Source organism: Macaca nemestrina, chromosome 3 (genome assembly GCF_043159975.1).
Source record: "Macaca nemestrina isolate mMacNem1 chromosome 3, mMacNem.hap1, whole genome shotgun sequence".
Lineage (NCBI taxonomy): Eukaryota > Metazoa > Chordata > Mammalia > Primates > Cercopithecidae > Macaca > Macaca nemestrina.
In genome coordinates, this window is record NC_092127.1 from 76,504,385 (window position 1) to 76,523,615 (window position 19,231).

Sequence of the window (19,231 nt, forward strand, 5' to 3'; positions counted from 1 at the left end):
GGGGCTGAGGCGGAAGGATCACCTAAGGTCAGGAGTTCGAGACCAGCCTGACCAACATGGGTTGACCAACATGAAGAAATCCCGTCTCTACTAAAAATACAAAATTAGCTGGGCATGGTGGTGCATGCCTGTAATCCCAGCTACTCGGGAGGCTGAGGCAGGAGAATCGCTTGAACCTGGGAGGCGGAGGTTGCAGTGAGCCGAGATTGCACCATTGCACTCCAGCCTGGGCAAGAAGAGTGAAACTCCCTCTCAAAAAAAATTATAATAATAATGACCGGGCACAGTGGCTCACGCCTGTAATCCCAGCACTTTGGGAGGCCAAGGCGGGTGGATCATGAGGTCAGGAGTTCAAGATCAGCCTGGCCAACATGGTGAAACTCCGTCTCTACTAAAAACTACAAAAATTAGCCCAGCGTGGTGGCAGGCGCCTGTGGTTCCAACTACACAGGAGGCTGAGGCAGAAGAATCGCTTGAACCCGGGAGGTGGCGGTTGCAGTGAGCCACGATCGTGTCACTGCACTTTAGCCTGGGTGACAGGGCAAGACTCTGTCTCAAAAAAAAAAAAAAAATACAAAAATTAGCTGGGCATGGTGGTGCATGCCTGAAATCCCAGGTACATGGGAGGCTGAGGCAGGAGAATCGCTTGAATCTGGGAGACGGAGGTTGCAGTGAGCTGAGATCAGGCCTCTGCACTCCAGCCTGGGTGACAGAACAAGACCCTGTCTCAAAAAAATTAATTAATTAATAATAATAAAAATAATAATATAAAAATTAGCCAAGCATAGTGGTGGGTGCCCGTAATCCCAGCTACTCAGAAGGCTGAGGCAGGAGAATCATTTGAACCCGGGCTGCGAAGTTTGCAGTGAGCCAAGACCTTGCTATTGCACTCTAGCCTGGGTGACAGAGTGAGACTCTGTCTCAAAAAAAAAAAAAAAATTAAAAAGAGGCGGGGTGTAAGGACTCAGGCCTGTAGTTGTAACACTGTGAGAGTCTGAGGCGGGAGCATTACTTGAGGCCAAGAGTTTGAGACCGCCCTAGGCAACATAATGAGGCCTTACCTCTATTAAACATAAAAAAATGAGCCAGTGGGGTATGGTGGCTCACACCTGTAATTCAGCACTTTGGCAGGCCGATGAGGGTGCATCACCTGGGGTCAGTAGTTCAAGACCAGCCTGGCCAACACAGTGAAACCCTGTCCCTACTAAAAATACAAAAAAATTAGCCAGGTATGGTGGCAGCCACCTGTAATTCCAGCTACTCGGGAGGCTGAGGCAGGACCTGAACCTGGGAGGCCAGAACCTGGAAGGTGGAAGTTGTAATGAGCTGAGATCGCGCTATTGCACTCCAGCCTGGGTGACAGGAGGGACACTCCATATCAAAAAAACAATTAGCTGAGTGTGATGGTGCTTGCCTCCTGCTCCTAACTATGCAGGAGGCTAAGACTGAAGGATCGCTTGAGCCCAGGAGGTTGAGGCTGCAATGAGCTATGATCACCACTGCACTCCAGCCTCGGCAACAAAGCCAGACTCTGTCACAAAAAAAAGAAAAAATGGCCGAGTGTGGTGGCTCACGACTGTAATCCCAGCATTTTGGGAGGCCAAGGGGGTGAATCACCTGAGGTCAGGAGTTGGAGACCAGCCTGGCCAATATGGCGAAACCTCGTCTCTACTAAAAATACAAAAATTATCCGGGCTTGGTGGCATGTGACTGTAATCCTAGCTACTCAGAAAGCTGAGACAGGAGAATCGCGTGAACCCAGGTGTTGAAGGCTGTGATGACCTGAGATGCTGCCACTGCACTCTAGCCTCTGCAACAGGGTGAGACTCTGTCTCAACAAATAAAAAGAAATTTTATGGTTATATGTAGAATAATCTTTCAACATTTCTTCTTTCTTTCTTCCTTCCTTTTTTTTTTTTTTTTTTTTTGAGACAGAGTTTTGCTCTTCTTGCCCAGGTTGGAGTGCAAGGGTGCACTCTTGGCTTACTGAAACCTCTACCTCACCATGTTGACCAGGCTGGTCTACATGGTGGCCATGCACCCTAGCAAAGATTTTCATTGTAGCACTGGTTATAATAGATAAAACATAAATAAACAATAACAATCTGGAAGTCAGCTAAATATTCTAAAAGAGAGGAATACATACATTATGAAGCTTCCACATATTGGGATGTTTTATAGAATGTTATTCAACCATTCAAATAATATTTTAAGCAAATATTACTGGTTCTGTTGTTTGTATAATAAAATTATTTCAAGCTATCAGTTCCTCTCACAGAGGCCCCACTTTGATGACATCTCCAATCTTTTCCATAACTGACCTTTTGAGCTGATTTCCTTCTGCTGTTCATTCATGCTGTGTTCTTGCCATTCTCCCTCCTCAGAAGCCAGTCTTGCCTGTGACTCTAGCCTTACATATCCTGGGTTCCATCTGCCTAGAACGCCTTCACCTATCTTCTTCACCTGACTAGCATCTGTGCAAAACTGAAAGGGGTAATAAATCTCTTTTTTTAAAAAATTAATATTTATTTATTTGTTGTTATTATTTTTGAGATGGAGTCTTGCACTGTCACCCAGGCTGGAGTGCAGTGGCACGATCTTGGTTCACTACAACCTCCACCTCCCCGGTTCAAGTGATTCTCCTGCAATAGTCTCCCGAGTAGCTGGGATTACAGGCACCCGCCACCACACCCAGCTAATTGTTTGTGTTTTTAGTAAAGACGGCATTTCACCATGTTGGCCAGGCTGATGTTGAACTCCTGACCTTGTGACTCGCCCGCCTCAGCCTCCCAAAGTGCTGGGATTACAGGCATGAGCCACTGCGTCTGGCCTATTTATTTATTTTTGAGATAGAGTCTTGCTCTTGTCGCCAAGGCTGGAATGCAATGGTACAATCTCAGCTCACTGCAACCTCTGCCTCCTGGGATCAAGCGATTCTCCTGCCTCAGCCTCCTGAGTAGCTGGGATTACAGGAACCCACCACCATGCCCGGCTAATTTTTGTATTTTTAGTAGAGACGGGGTTTCGCCATGTTGGCCAGGCTGGTCTCGAACTCTTGACCTCATGATCTGCCTGCCTCAGCCTCCCTAAATGCTGGGATTACAGGCGTGAGCCACCCCGCCCGACTGGGTAACAAATTTCTAAAGAGAGTTGGGCCCACTCCAGGTCGGGCACGGTGGCTCATGCCTGTAATCCCAGCACTTTGGGAGGCCGATGCGGGCGGATCACGAGGTCAGGAGATCAAGATCATCTTGGCTAACATGGTGAAACCCCGTCTCTACTAAAAATACAAAAAGTTAGCTGGGAGTGGTGGCGGGTGCCTGTAGTCCCAGCTACACGGGAGGCTGAGGCAGGAGAATCGCTTGAACCCGGGAGATGGAGGTTGGAGTGAGCCGAGATCATGCCATTGCACTCCACCATGGGCAACAGAGTGAGACTCTGTTTAAAAAAAAAAAAAAAAAAAAGAGAATTGGGCCCACTCCCAAGTAAACATTTCAAATCAATATAAGTAAGGTCCAAAACAATCTTAAAACAAATCAACTAAAAGGGTAGGAGTTTCAGCTACACAGAACAAATCAATAGTCTGAAATTTAGATATTCTAGCTTAAATGGATCTTGAACAAAGTTTTATTCATATTAAATATAGACTGATTGTCAGGTGGCTGATGTTCAAGGCTTTTCACATTAAGACTCCATCCTTCCTTTCCAACTTTATTTCCTGTCTCTTCTCTACATAAACCTTACTTCAGCTGAATCAGTCTACTCAATCTTAAATAAAATCCCAAATTTATTCTATCTTCTGCCAAAAGCATGATTGGATTTTCCTATACTTTTGCTATTACCTCATCCTATGATAATTTATGAACACTCACTGTCTATAGCAACCAAATAATATACATAATACTTGTGTATTACTTATATAATATATATGTAGTACTTATATAATACACATACTTGTGCTATATTGTATAGTTATTATTATTATTATTTTATATATATTTTTTGAGACGGAGTCTTGCTCTGTCCCCAGGCTGGAGTGCAATGGTGCAACCTTGGCTTGCTGCAAACTCCACCTCCTAGATTCAAGCGATTCTCCTGCCCCAGCCTCCCAAGTAGCTGGGACTACAGGTGCACACCACCACGCCCAGCTAATTTTTGTGTTTTGTATTTAGTAGAGACGGGGTTTCACCATGTTGGCCAGGATGGTCTCGATCTCTTGATCTTGTAATCTTCCCGCCTCGCTCCCGAAGTGCTGGGATTACAGGTGTGAGCCACCACACCAGGCCTATTATTATTATTTTTGAGACGAAGTTTCACTCTTGTTGCCCAGGCTAGAGTGCAATGGCATGATCTCGGCTTACCACAACCTCCACCTCCTGGGTTCAAGTGATTCTCCTGCCTCAGCCTCCCTAGTAGTTGGGATTACAGGCACCCAGTACCATGCCTAGCTAATTTTTGTATTTTTAGTAGAGACAGGTTTTCTCCATGTTGGTCAGGCTGACCTTGAAATCCTGACCTCTGGCCGGGCGCGGTGGCTCAAGCCTGTAATCCCAGCACTTTGGGAGGCCGAGGCGGGCGGATCACAAGGTCAGGAGATCGAGACCATCCTGGCTAACACGGTGAAACCCCGTCTCTACTAAAAAATACAAAAACCTAGCCGGACGAGGTGGCGGGCGTCTGTAGTCCCAGCTACTCAGGAGGCTGAGGCAGGAGAATGGCGGGAACCCGGGAGGCGGAGCTTGCAGTGAGCCGAGATCGCGCCACTGCACTCCAGCCTGGGCAACAGCGTGAGACTCCGTCTCAAAAAAAAAAAAAAAAAAAAAAAAAGAAATCCTGACCTCAGGTGATCCACCCGCCTCTGTCTCCCAAAGTGCTGGGATTACAGACATGAGCCACCACTCCTGGCCTATTGTATAGTTATTTATCTTTTATGCATATGCCCTATTTCCCAGTAGCTATGTTATTAACATCTTCAAGTTGGCAGGGTGGGGGTATCATATGCTTGCTTACAACCTCAGCACATGTTCTATGAAAATCAGCATGAAATAAACGATAATTGTTTATGATTTGAGGAAATCACCACAAATGGAAAGAGCACTAGAACTGGCACATTTTTTTTACATAAGCGCTTTAAAAAGGAATTATTTTTCTCCTTTTTCAGTCATTTTTGGCTTTTTCTTTTTTTTTTTTTTTTTTTTTTTTTTTTTTTTTTTTTTGAGGCGGAGTCTCGCTCTGTCGCCCAGGCTGGAGTGCAGTGGCGCGATCTCGGCTCACTGCAAGCTCCGCCTCCCGGGTTCCCGCCATTCTCCTGCCTCAGCCTCCCGAGTAGCTGGGACTACAGGCGCCGCCACCACGCCCGGCTAATTTTTTTGTATTTTTAGTGGAGACGGGGTTTCATTGTGTTAGCCAGGATGGTCTCGATCTCCTGACCTCGTGATCCGCCCGTCTCGGCCTCCCAAAGTGCTGGGATTACAGGCTTGAGCCACCGCGCCCGGCCGGGTGGCTCACACTTGTAATCCCAGCACTTTGGGAGGCTGAGAAAGGCAGGTAGTTTGAGCCCAGAAGTTCAAGACTAGTCTGGGCAGCATAGTGAAATCCCATCCCTACTAAAAATACAAAAATTAGCTGGGCGTGGTACATGCCTGCAGTCCTAGCTATTCGGGAGACTGAGGTGGGAGGATCGCCTGAGCCCAGGGAGGTCGAGGCTTCAGTGAACCCTGATCATGCCCCTTCACTTCAGCCTGGGCAACAGAGTAAGACCCTGTCTCAAAAAGAAAAAAAAAGAAAGAAGTACACATAAAGTGAAAAATAAGTGTCCTTCACTCCCTATTCCTGTAGTCCCATGCCCCAGAGATAACTACTGTAAACTGCTTCTTTTTTATCCTTTCAAAACTCTTAGCACCTTTATTTGCAAAGACAAGTGCATTTTGGGGATTATGTTATACATGTTACTTGACAAGGTCCTTTTTTTTAACTTTACAATACAGCATGTTTCCATATCAGTAAATCGACTTCATTTTTATTATAATATTTGATACCCTACAAAAACCTTACATAATAAATATATAATAATTAAAATATTATATGAAACACGATGGCTCACATCTGTAATCTCAGCACTTTGGAAGGCCAAGCCCGGAGGATCACTGTGGCCCAGGAGTTTGAGATGAGCCTGGGCAACATAGCAAAACCCTGTCTCTACAAAAAATTTAAAAAATTAGCCAGGCATGGTGTCATACCACTGTGGTCCCAGCTATTCAGGAGGCCGAGGTGAGAGAATCACTTAAGCTCAGGAGATGGAAGCTGAAGTGAACCACGATTGCACCACTGCACTCCGAGAGAGACCCTGTCTCAAACAAAAGCAAAAACAGAAAATAACAACAACAAAACATATTATATGATGACGTAATATTGGTATAAAGAAACTATGGATCCCTGACATTTTTTATTGAATTGAGGTTTTTATTGAGATAATTGTAGATTTACATGCAGTAATAAGAAATAAGCAAAAACAGCAAGATCCCTTGCACACTTTGCCTAGTTATCCCCATGATAACATTTTACAAAGCTATAGTGTAATACCATTACCATGATGTTTACGTTATCAATCCACTAGTTTTATTCAGATTTTTCCAGTGTTACTTATACTTATTTGTCCCTACTTGTGAGTGTGTGTGTACTAACTTCTACACAATTTTACCACCTTTGTAGATTCGTGTATCCACCTACCACAGGCAAGTTATTCAACAGTTTCAACACCAGGAGGATCTCATGTGTTGCCCTTTTATAAACACTTCTCCTTAAACCCTGGCATCCACTTCATCTGCCATTTCTAAAATGTTGTCATTTCAGAGCTGCTACATAGGTGGATGCCAACGTGATCCCCATGGAGCTACCATAGCTAACGGTGCCTATGCCACCAGGAGCGTCTGACATGGGCATGGCCAAGGCTAACTGCTGGGTGTGGCTGCTGGTGCTCAGATTCCTGTTTGGGTGCCGCGTCCTTCAGATCCTACTCCCGTCCTTCTCTTTTATGGCCAGGGTGCAGCGCAAGGATGCAGAGCAGGAGTCACAGATGAGAGCAGAGATCCAGGATATGAAGCAAGAGTTATCCGCGGTCAACATGATGGTCAAGTTTGCCAGATCCGCCAGGCTGGAAAGAAAGATCAACAAGATGACGAATAAGCTCAAAACTCACGTGAAAGCATAGACAGCTCAATCAGGAATGATAAAATGGGTTCTAAGTGTTGCTTTCTACAAATTGCCAGCTACCGTGATCAGGCTATCAGACAGTCTTATGGGGTTATCCATTACTTGACAGGGTCTTGCTCTGTTGCCCAGGCTGGAGTGCAGTGGGCCATCTAGGCTCACTGTAGCCTCTGCCTCCAGGGTTCAAGTGACCCTCCCACTTCAGCCTCACAAGTAGCTGGGACTAAAGGTGCTTGCCACCACATCCGGATAATTTTTGTATTTTTTGTAAAGACAGGGTCTCGCCATGATGCCCAGGCTGGTTGCATTTTCTTCCTCTGTTTATTTATTTATTTATTTATTTATTTTTTGAGATGGAGTCTTGCTCTGTCGCCCAGGCTGGAGTGCAGTGGCACCATCTCAGCTCACTGCAAGCTCCGCCTCCCAGGTTCACGCCATTCTCCTGCCTCAGCCTCCCGAGTAGTTGGGACTACAGGCGCCCGCCACCATGCCCGGCTAATTTTTTGTATTTTTAGTAGAGACGGGATTTCACCGTGTTAGCCAGGATGGTCTCAATCTCCTGACCTCGTGACCTGCCTGCCTCGGCCTTCCAAAGTGCTGGGATTATAAGCATGAGCCACTGCACCAGCTCTTCCTCTGTTTACAATGGCATTTGTTGGACAAGCATTTGTGTAGTACTATCTACTTACTTGAAGCTGTTAATTTTTCATTAGTGTTTTGTAAATTTCTTCAATAGACTATAATGCATTGTTTTGTGCTCAAATTTTGTATTGTATTTAAAACATTCAAATGAAATGTATTTTATATAAGCATTTAATATTTATGCTCTGTTGAATGGAAAGAGGTAAAAAACAAATTTAGGAAGCCTGATTAAATTAATCTGAACTGAAACCTGTTTGGCCCATAAAGCATAACTCTGCTAAACCTATGTTTTATATACTTTTTTCTAATTAAAATTTTTGCAAGTGCTTGTGTGACTTTCTTCCCTACAGCCACTTATTTGCTATGAGGAATCTGGAACTGACAAGTGTTGTAGAGGATTTGTCCATTAACTGAGTAACCATAGCACAATAAAGCTAAATTCTATCACTAGTTTATAAAAGATCATATTTGTATTCTTGTATTCCCTCATGCTTGAATAAGTGGCTTGTTATTATTTTGGCTAAGTGCTGTGGTCCTTTAGTTTACTGTTATGCTGAAGACCACCAGAGTGGATTTCAGGTTCCACTTATTCAAGCTCACAGATACTACAGGCTTAGTCAGCACCAAATTTAGTTTCCAGAAAGGACACGGGACAGGGAACACAGCAGCAGCGCCATGGAGGACCTGGCACTAGTTTCCGGTGTCTCATCACCACACAGGATACATTTTGGTCACAAAGGATGAGAAGCCAAACTAAGGTGATTACAGCAGTATACGGAAGCTGCAGTGTTTATGGTCCCTTAGATAAAACTTAGCAGTTGGAGGACACATGCCTAACTCCTTTCATTTATGTATTTATTTATTTGCTTGTTTTGAGACAGAGTCTCGCTCTGTCGCCCAGACTGGAGTGCAGTGGCACAATCTTAGCCCACTGCAACCTCCGCCTCCTGGGTTCAATTGATTCTCCTGCCTCAGCCTCTCCAGTAGCTGGGATTACAGGCACATGCCACCATGCCCAGCTAATTTTTGTATCTTTAGTAGAGACAGGGTTTTACCATGTTGGCCAGGATGGTCTCAAACTCTGACCTCAGGTGATCCACTCGCTTCAGTCTCCCAAAGTGCTGGAATTACAGGCGTGAGCCACCGCTCCCGGCCCATTTTTAGTTAGCTGTTGTTTCGCGGTTAAACAACAAAAAATTGGCAGCCAGGTACATCATGCCCAGGGCCAGCTTTGCATCACTAATCAGTATGAAGTATTCCTGACAAGACCCTTATCTCCTAACCACATATCTCTTCCATTGTTACCAAAAGAATTTTGACAAATCTCACTGAGACTAGAGAAAAAGATTTATAATTTACAGCTGTTCATTGTTTCCAAAAACATTAATAGTCTGTGAAGATTAAGTAGGAAGATTAAATAAGGAAAACTCAAATGTCTTTTATGTTTTATATCCTTGTGTTTTTTTTGAAAATAGTATTTATTTTAATATAATTTTATTTTATTTTCTGAGATGGAGGCTCACTTTGCTGCCCAGGCTGGAGTGTAGTGGCATAATCTTAGCTCACTGCAACCTCTACCTCCCAGGTCCAAGTGATTCTCATGCCTCAGCCTCCCGAGTAGCTGGGATTACAGGCGCCCGCCACCATGCCTGGCTAATTTTTGTATTTGTAGTAGAGACGGGGTTTCACCATGTTGTCCAGGGTGGTCTCAAACTCCTGACCTCAAGTGATCCACCTGCCTCGGCCTCCCAAAGTGCTGGGATTACAGACATGAGGCACTGCACCTGGTCCCTAAAATAAATTTTTAAATTATCAAAGTAATATCTTGAAAATGTTATATAAATGGAATCAAAGAACATGTAACCATCTGAGATTGGCTTTTTTTGTTCAGTAAAATTCCCTGGCGATTCATTCTAGTTGTTGCATGCATCAGTGGTTCATTCCTTTTTATTGTAGAGTAGGATAAATTAGAATCCTTTTTTTTCCTTTAAAAAACAGGTCTTGCTATGTTGCCCAAGCTGAGTGCAATGGCTGTTCACAGGCACGATTGCACCACTCATCGGCATGAAAGTTTTGACCTACTTTCTTTCCAACCTGGGCCTGTTCACCTCTACCAAGGTAACCTGGTTGTCCCCTGCCCTCAGGAAGTCACCATGTTGATTCTGAACTTAGTGCAGACATCCTACTGGTTTAGCACACTGCAGCCCTCCTAGTCTCAAGGATTCTCCTTATTGTGATAGAAGATGCTGTGGTGTCTGGTATGAAGATTCTAATTTAGCCAGGCCTATCGTCCCAGCTACTATGTTAACCTCAGACACCACAGCATCTTCTTTTTTTTTTTTTTAGACAGAGTCTCGCTCTGTTGCCCAGACTGGAGTGCAGTGGCACAATCTCAGCTCACTGCAGCCTCCGCCTTCCAGGTTCAAGCGATTCTGTGGCCTCAGCTTCCTGAGTAGCTGGGACTACAGGTACGTGCCACCAGGCCCGGCTTATTTTTTGTCTTTTTAGTAGAGATGGGGTTTCACTATGTTAGTCAGGATGGTCTTGATCTCCTGACCTTGTGATCTGCCTGCCTCGGCCTCCCAAAGTGCTGGGATTACAGGCCTGAGCCACCGCTCCCGGCCACAGCATCTTCTATCACTATATATATATATATATGTTTATTTATTTATTTTTTGAGATGGAGTTCCACTCTTGTTGCCCAGGCTGGTGCAATGGCACGATCTTGGCTCACCGCAATCTCCACCTCCCAGGTTCAAGCGATTCTCCTGCCTCAGCCTCCCTAGTAGCTGGAATTACAGGCATGTACCACCACACCTGGCTAATTTTTTTGTAGTTTTAGTAGAGATGGGGTTGCTCCATGTTGGTCAGGCTGGTCTCGAACTCCTGACCTCAGGTGATCCACCCGCCTCAGTCTCCCAAAGTGCTGGGATTACAGGCGTGAGCCACCGTGCCCGGCCACCTATCACAATATATTTTAAGAAACTAAATAGAGGATGGGCATGGTGGCTCACGCCTGTAATCCTAACACTTTGTGAGATCAAGGCGGGCAGATTACCCTAGGTCAAGAGTTTGAGACCAGCCTGAACAATATGGAGAAAATCTGTCTCTACTAAAAATACAAAAAATTAGCCAGGCGTGTTTTCACATGCCTGTAATCCCAGCTACTCGGGAGGCTGAGGCAGGAGAATTGCTTGAACCTGGAAGGTGGAGGTTACAGTGAGCCAGGATGGCGCCATTGCACTCTAGCCTGGGCAACAATATCGAAACTGCATCTAAAACAAAAAAAAAGAAAGAAACAAAATACAAGTGACTTTAAGAGTCAAAGATTGCATTGAAATTAATATAGGCCTACTTTTGCATTCAGGAGTGTAATGATAACTTCATGAATATGGCCCTGGGTGAAGCCCAGGACAGTATTTCCAATAGGAAATGTATAAAGTTAGGAAATACCACTTTGTTTGTAAGTATTTTAATCATTTGGTCAACACTATTTATGTCGACCTTAAGGGACAAGAACAGTAATCCTAGATTGAATGAAACCTCTGGAAGAGGCTTCTGACCTTCTTCTCCACTGGGATAATTTCCATTTCCTCCAGGGCGGCATGCTTGGTACCTGAAGAGCCAAAGTGAAAACCAGCTACTTGAGTAGGTCAAAGGGTAAAGTACTGTTCTATGCTTCTATGGACTTGCTCTGGTGTTTAGAACAACCATATGATAGAATTTCTTTCTTTCAAAGTATTAGCTTTTGGTGAGATCATGGAGGGAATATGAGGAGAGAAAATAATGTTAGACATAGGTTTTTAGATGGGAAAATGTGTGTTTGACCTTTTATGATTTTTATAAATTAAAATATGATCTAAGGATCTGTAAATGGGAGCAGAATATTTATAGCCAACTAGGAAAATCTGAATAGCAAATTTCATTGGTTTGCAGATGGTACATAAATGTGACTTTGCAAAAATAGATCAGAGAGAACAGGAGAGAAATGGAGAGTAATTTATTGCAGTGACAAGGAAAACAATGTCTAGACCCCAAAACTAAACAATTATTTTCCTGTTTTGCTAAAAGTACTTTATATGTTAACTTTTAAGATAATTACCTCAATATTTTATTCAGTTGAACATGCAAGCAACATTTTAGTTTGTGTCATTTAAAGTTTCTTTTCTTATCTGTGCTTTAGTTTTTGAACAATGCAAATGGAGATATGAAGAATAATAATGCTGAAAGACCAGGATCAGGATAAAACATACCCCAGAAGTCAACTATTCAGGCCCATTAAGCATTTCAAACTCTGCGTGTCCAAAACCAACTTCAGCTGCTTCTCTGCGTTTTCACATGAAATCTAGAATTTTAGGGATTATCCTAAACTTCTTCTCTCCCTCCAACTTTCCCCACAATAGTCATTGAATTCTCCTTATACCAACTTCTTTTGTAGTACTTCCCTTCTCTATCTTTGCATTTGCCACTATTAAGACTCTCACCATCCCCCCGGTCCCACCCCCACTCATTTTAAAGATAGTCTAGGACTTTCTGAGTAGTCTTTCTGACTCTGATCCTGTGATGTACCCTAGAATGATCTTTCTAAAACAAAAATCTAACCAGGTGGCACCTCTCCTTCCACTCCAAGTATTCAGTAAACGCTTGGATTGGATACACTGGATTCAATAAAATCCAAATTCTTCAGCTTAATACACAAAGCTCTTCACAATCTAGTCCTGGCTTGTGGCTTCTGCCTCATGACCAGCCATTCCAGCACTACACACAGGGCCCTGAGTATGTCTTACTCTTCCCCACCACTTTGCCTTCAAATATCTTGCTCCTTATTATTCAAATGCTTTCCTTACTTTAATGAAACACAGCTCAAGATCCCTCTTCTGGGCTCTGCTACCCCCAGCCCCACCCCACACCAGTCAACTTTATTTATTTTTTTTATTTTTATTTATTTATTTTTTTGAGACGGAGTCTCGCTCTGTCGCCCGGGCTGGAGTGCAGTGGCCGGATCTCAGCTCACTGCAAGCTCGGCCTCCTGGGTTTACGCCATTCTCCTGCCTCAGCCTCCCGAGTAGCTGGGACTACAGGCGCCCGCCACCTCGCCCGGCTAGTTTTTTGTATTTTTTGGTAGAGACGGGGTTTCACCGTGTTAGCCAGGATGGTCTCGATCTCCTGACCTCGTGATCCGCCCGTCTCGGCCTCCCAAAGTGCTGGGATTACAGGCTTGAGCCACCGCACCCAGCCTATTTATTTTATTATTGATTAATTCATTTATTCATTCATTTATTTTTGAGACAGAGTCTCGCTCTGTCACCCAGGCTGGAGTGCAGTGACTTGATCTTGGCTCACTGCAAACTCCACCTCCCAGGTTCAAGCGATTCTCCTGCCTCAGCCTCTTGAGTAGCTGGGATTACAGATGCCCACCACCATGCCAAGCTAATTTTTGTATTTTTAGTAGAGACGCGGTTTCACCATGTTGGCCAGGCTGGTCTCGAACTCCTGACCTCGTGATCTGCCTTGGTCTCCCAAAGTGCTGGGATTACAGGCATGAGCCACCGTGCCGGGCCTTATTTATTTATTTTTATTTTTTTATTTTTAATTAGGAAGAGTATTTATTTCTGCTCCTTTCATGCATCTTATTGTTCAGGAAACAGTCTTATGTACATATCTGAAGTAATCTACCATCACACACTCTAGTTAAAGGCAAAGCACCATAGGAAAAGCTGATGAGCTGTCCAGAGTTCTCAGCTTATGGAACCTTGCTTCTTAATTTTATGTTAATTTCTGAAAATCAGAAATGTCAGCTCCAAAAAATGTTAAGGGGGTTGTAAAAAATAATTATTTGATACTATAGTTGTAGATATGGAGTAAGAAATGAAAAACTAAGAAGAAAATGCCACTAAACATAATTGGTATAGCAACAGGACAGCAGGAAAAAAAAATACTGTAATAAAATTGTCTCTTTAATACCAAGAAGAAATTCTAGTGCAAGCTTCAATACGCTTCCTGTTTTTTCACTAGATATTTCTTTTACTGCTGCTCTTCATTCTTTTCCACATGTCATACTGGAGGATTGGTACAGCCTTTAAAACTTCATTGACAGGAGCAAATCCAGTATCCTCATTACTGTTGTATATGTCCCATGTGCCTGAACACAACACAGACTAGCTTCTCATTATGTAAATATTTATCATATGGATAAAGGGGACTCTCCGAATAGTAAAGCAACAGTTGAGAATTAACAAGTCACAAATCTGCATAGTTCTTTTTTTTTTTTTTTTTTTTTGAGACGGAGTCTCGCTCTGTCGCCCAGGCTGGAGTGCAGTGGCCAGATCTCAGCTCACTGCAAGCTCCGCCTCCCGGGTTCCTGCCATTCTCCTGCCTCAGCCTCCCGAGCAGCTGGGACCACAGGCGCCGCCACCTCACCCGGCTAATTTTTTGTGTTTTTAGTAGAGACGCGGTTTCGCCGTGTTAGCCAGGATGGTCTCGATCTCCTGACCTTGTGATCCTTTCCCACATAAAAAGTGCCGTGGCTCTAAGACCTAAAGGCGCTCCTTCTGTACTACCACAATCCTTCTGATTTCTTCTCAAAGGCACTCTAACCCATCAAATAGCCTGGCAGTTTCATTCTCATGAATACTCTAGCCATGAAAAAATTTAATAGGACACATACGAATCCAATGAATAGAAGAAGAAATCTATTGAGTTTTGGGATATTTGATGCATTTGATGGGTCCAGGATTATGAAATTTAAACTTCCCATTGTAAACAGGAAGCTGGATGCAAGTCTTTGCATAATATATTGTCCATTTACTCTGTAGGCCAAGAAAGCTACTGGCCTCTGATACCCATATTCATCAGTCATAGAGCCAACACTTGGAAGTTCAACAATAACATCATAAGTTATTCCTCCAGTGATGAGGAAGTAAGACACCTTCACCAGAGCATACATAGTCATGGCCAATAGTATGTGCAGCCAGGGCGGCTTCTTCAGCTTCAGGTTGGGACACTTAAGTACTAAGAATGGGACACGGAACAAAGTCTCCATGTTGGTGGCAGCAAGCTATTTATTTATTTATTTATTTATTTATTTTTATTTTTGTTTTTTGAGACGGAGTCTCACTTAGTCTCCCAGAGTGGAGTGCAGTGGCATGATCTTGGCTCACTGCAAGCTCCTCCTCCTGGGTTCACACCATTCTCCTGCCTCAGCCTCCCTAGCAGCTGGGACTACAGGCGCCCGCCACCAAGCCTGGCTAACTTTTTGTATTTTTAGTGGAGACAGGGTTTCACTGTGCTAGCCAGGATGGTCTCGATCTCCTGACCTCGTGATCTGCCTGCCTCGACCTCCCAAAGTGCTGGGATTACAGGCATAAGCCATTGTGCCCGGCCTACGATTTTTTATTTTTAAGACAAGGTCTCGCTGTGTCACCCAGGATGGAGCACAGTGATGTGATAACGGCTCACTGCAGCCTAGACCACCTGGGCTAAAGCCATCCTCCCACATCAGCTTCCCAAGTAGCTGGGACTACAGCTGCATGTCACCAGTCCAGCTAATTTTAAAATTTTTTGGTAGAGTTTTGCCATGTTAAAAATTTATCTCTTTTATGTTCTTATTTTACCTATATTATGCATTCTTTCACTTAATAAATACTTATTGAGTACATACTATGTGTCAGGCATTGTAATATACTGTCACTCTACTGAGATGATTTACATGTATGCCCCCTACTTGAACTTAAATTCCCTAGATACAGATTCCATTTAAATACAGTATTGAATGGGTGAATGGATGATGGATGGATGGATGGATGGATGGATGGATGGATGGATGGATGGATGGATGGATGGATGGAGACTTTTGATAGTAGCTAACAGGATTCCTTACAAGCTCCAAAAAAAAATTTTTTTTTTTTGAGACGGAGTCTTGCTTTGTCGCCCAGGCTGGAGTGCAGTGTCACAATCTCAGCTCACTGCAACATCCGCCTCCCAGGTTCAAGCAATTCTCTGCCTTAGCCTCCTGAGTAGCTGGGATTACAGGAGCCCGCCACCACGCCCTGCTACTTTTCTTTTGTATTTTTAGTAGAGACGGGGTTTGACCATGATGGCCAGGCTGGTCTTGAACTCCTGACCTTGTGATCCACCCACCATGGCCTCTCAAAGTGCTGGAGTTATAGGCATGAGCCACCATGCCCGGCCTTCCAATATATATATATATATAAATATATATTGGAATATATATATAGAGAGGAATATATTGAGAGAGGAATATATATATAGGAAAATATATAGAGGAATATATATATAGAGGGAAATATATAGAGAGAGGAATATATATAGAGAGAAATATATATTTATTTATTTATTTTTTGAGACAGAGTCTCACTCCATTGCCCAGGCTGGAGTGCAATGGCGCGATCTGCAACCTCTGCCTCCCAGGTTCAAGCAATTCTCCTGCCTTTGCCTCCCAAGTAGCTAGGATTACAGGTACCCACCACCATACCCAGCTAATGTTTGGGGTTTTTTTGTATTTTTAGTAGAGAGAGGGTTTCATCATGTTGGCCAGGCTGGTCTTGAACTCCTGACCTCAAGTGATCCACCTGCCTCAGCCTCCCAAAATGCTGGAATTACAGGCGTGAGCCACTGCACCTGACCCAAAATATTTTTATATTAATTATTGTAGGCGGGGCGTGGTGGTTCATGTCTGTAATCCCAGCACTTTGGGAGGACAAGGCAGGCAGATTTTCTGAGGTCAGGAGTTGGAGACCAGCTTGGCCAACATGATAAAATCTCGTCTCTACTACAAATACAAAAATTAGCCAGACGTGGTGGTGCATGCCTGTAATCCCAGCTACTTGGGAGGCTGAGGCAGGAGAATTGCTTGAACCCTTCAAGTGGAGGTTGCAGTGAGCCAAGATCACACCATTGCACTCCAGTCTGGGAGACAGTGCGAGACTCTGACTCAGAAAAAAAGAAAAAAGAAATGTTCCTACGTACAATGATTTTTTGTTTGTTTGTTTTTTGAGACAGAGTCTCACTCTGCCACCCAGGCCAGGCTGGAGTGCAGTTGCACGACCTCGGCTCACTGCAATCTCTGCCTCCTGGGTTCAAGCGATTCTCCTGCCTCGGCCTCCTGAGTAGCTGTGATTACAAGCACTCGCCACCATGCCCGGCTACTTTTTTGTATTTTTAGTAGAGACAGGGTTTCACCATGTTGTCCAGGCTGTTCTTGAACTCTTGACTTCGTGATCCACCTGCCTTGGCCTCCCAAAGTGCCAGGATTACAGGCGTGAGCCACCACACCCGACCATATGAAGGAACATTTCTAAGCTATATTAGAACCTCTCTGCCTACTAAAAAACACCAGGACCATTTGGCCCTACTAAATGATTCTTTATTAATGTTCTTTGGAGGGCTTGAGTTTTCCTTTAAAATTTTTTGTTTCCTTCTGTGCTGACAGGAAATCACTTGTTGCTTAATTATCGTTGATATGCCACCTGAAGCAGCTGATTTTCCTCTAACACCATTCTGATCTGTTACAAGTTTGGAAGCCACATCATGAGAACTGCTGTAACTTTATGCAAAATGCAAACCAATAGATTCAGAATGAGGCCCTGAAGACTCTTATGAGATTGGTCTTGTCCAAGCACTTGAGAGTTGATTAAAGAAAAAAAAATTTATTTTATTTTATTTTATTTTTTTTTTATTTTTTATTTTTTTGAGACGGAGTCTCGCTCAGTCGCCCAGGCTGCAGTGCAGTGGCACAATCTCGGCTCACTGCAAGCTCCGCCTCCCGGGTTCCTGCCATTCTCTGGCCTCAGCCTCCCGAGTAGCTGGGACTACAGGCACCGCCACCATGCCCGGCTAATTTTTTGTATTTTTAGTAGAGACGGGGTTTCACCATGTTAGCCAGGATGGTCTCGATCTCCTGACCTCGTGATCCACCCGCCTCGGCCTCCCAAAGTGCTGGGATTACAGGCGTGAGCCACTGCGCCCGGCAAAAAAAATTTTTTTTTTAAAGAGAATAGTCTTGAATCTAGGGCACTGAACTTTATGATAACTATTTTTCCTACTCAGAATACTTCCTTACTTCCTGATTTTTTGGGCTCTTGACAAATCTGGCATTAATATATAAAATGTAGTACCATTTTAAAACCTAGAGTCCACAAAAGGCTAGGCCTTACGGTGGCTAATGCCTGTAATCCCAGCATTTTGGGAGACCAAGGTGTGAGAATCGCTTGAACCCAGGATTTCAAGACCAACCTGGGCAATGTAGCAAGATGTTATCTCTACTAAACATTAAAAACAAAAGCAAACAAACAAAATACACTAGCCAGGCATGGTGCTGCATGCCTGTAATTCTAGCTACTCCAGAGGCTAAAGCAGGAAGATCTCTTGAACAGGGGAGTTTGAGGTTGCAGTGACCTATGATCACACCAGTGCATTCAAGCCTGGGTGACAGAGCAAGACTTTGTCTCAAAAATAATAATTAAATAAAATCCACAAAAAGAGGAATTAATATTTGAACATATACCTATATAGTGATAAGATATGGTATTGTGAAAAGACACATTTTAAAATCTATTTGATTTAAATATCTGGCAGAACCTATGGTACTTTTTAGTAAATGAAAATAACATGAGCTTGGGAAACGGATAAACCCAGGTCCAAAGTTTTGTTCTGTCCGTTTGGGTGACCTTTGTGTAACTTAGCTATTTTCCCTTCATTTCGTCTATACAATCCTTAACCTGAAAAATGGAGAGAAAAACATTTTTTTTCCTTTCTTTTTTTTTGAGATAGAGTCTCTCTCTGTCGCCCAAGCTGGAGTGCAGTGGCGCAATCTCAGCTCACTGTAACCTCCACCTCCCGGGTTCAAGCGATTCTCCTGCCTCAGCCTCCCGAGTAGCTGGGATTACAGGCGCACACCACCATGCCAGGCTAATTTTTGTATTTTTAGTAGAGACAGCATTTCACCGTGTTAGCCAGGATGGTGTCGAACTCCTGACCTCATGATCCACCAGCCTCGGCCTCCCAAAGTGCTAGGATTACAGGTGTGAGCCGTCGTGCCCAGCCCAAAAACACTTTTTACTGAATTGTTTGCAAATAAATTAAGATAATAATTTAAGAGCAGTTGCTTATTTGGCACTTTTTATTGCAGAAATGAGCTAAAATAAGATAGGGTTATGTATCAGTCATTGAAGAGATAACACTAACCGTCTCAACAAAATCATTAATGTTTTACTGGGCAAATCTTGTGATCTTTTTCAAATGTATGCTATCAGTGCCCCTGTGACCTTTGCTAACCTGTGATTACAGCTTGGCTCACCTGTGATTACAGCTTTGCTCATCCTCCTGTTATGAGATCTCCTCTACTCTGAGTGGCAACAAA

General features: G+C 43.7%; 1 protein-coding gene across 2 annotated transcripts; it reads right to left on the reverse strand.

Annotated features, from left to right (window-relative positions):
• Positions 1–4,675: 4,675 nt before the first annotated feature.
• Positions 4,676–14,902, reverse strand: LOC105486223 (oligosaccharyltransferase complex subunit OSTC-like). Of its 2 annotated transcripts, XM_071092658.1 has the most exons (2): positions 14,463–14,893; positions 4,676–4,799 (listed from the first exon to the last, which is right to left on the reverse strand). In XM_071092658.1, exons 1-2 carry the CDS (start codon positions 14,891–14,893, stop codon positions 4,694–4,696), a joined length of 537 nt encoding a protein of 178 aa, XP_070948759.1. In that variant the 3' UTR covers positions 4,676–4,693. The 2 variants fall into 2 exon arrangements, with proteins under 2 accessions (XP_070948759.1, XP_070948760.1); XM_071092659.1 differs by lacking the exon at positions 4,676–4,799 and having other exon boundaries at positions 14,444–14,902.
• Between the last annotated feature and the right edge of the window lie 4,329 nt (positions 14,903–19,231).

Bases quoted from the DNA above. Each gene is read 5' to 3' on its own strand.
- LOC105486223 (XM_071092658.1), bottom strand. From the start codon at position 14,893: ATGGAGACTTTGTTCCGTGTCCCATTCTTAGTACTTAAGTGTCCCAAC. The intron at 4,800-14,462 runs AGGCTATTTGAT...TTTTTTTTTGAG, and splicing joins TTCATGAGAATGAAACTGCC to ACGGAGTCTCACGCTGTTGC.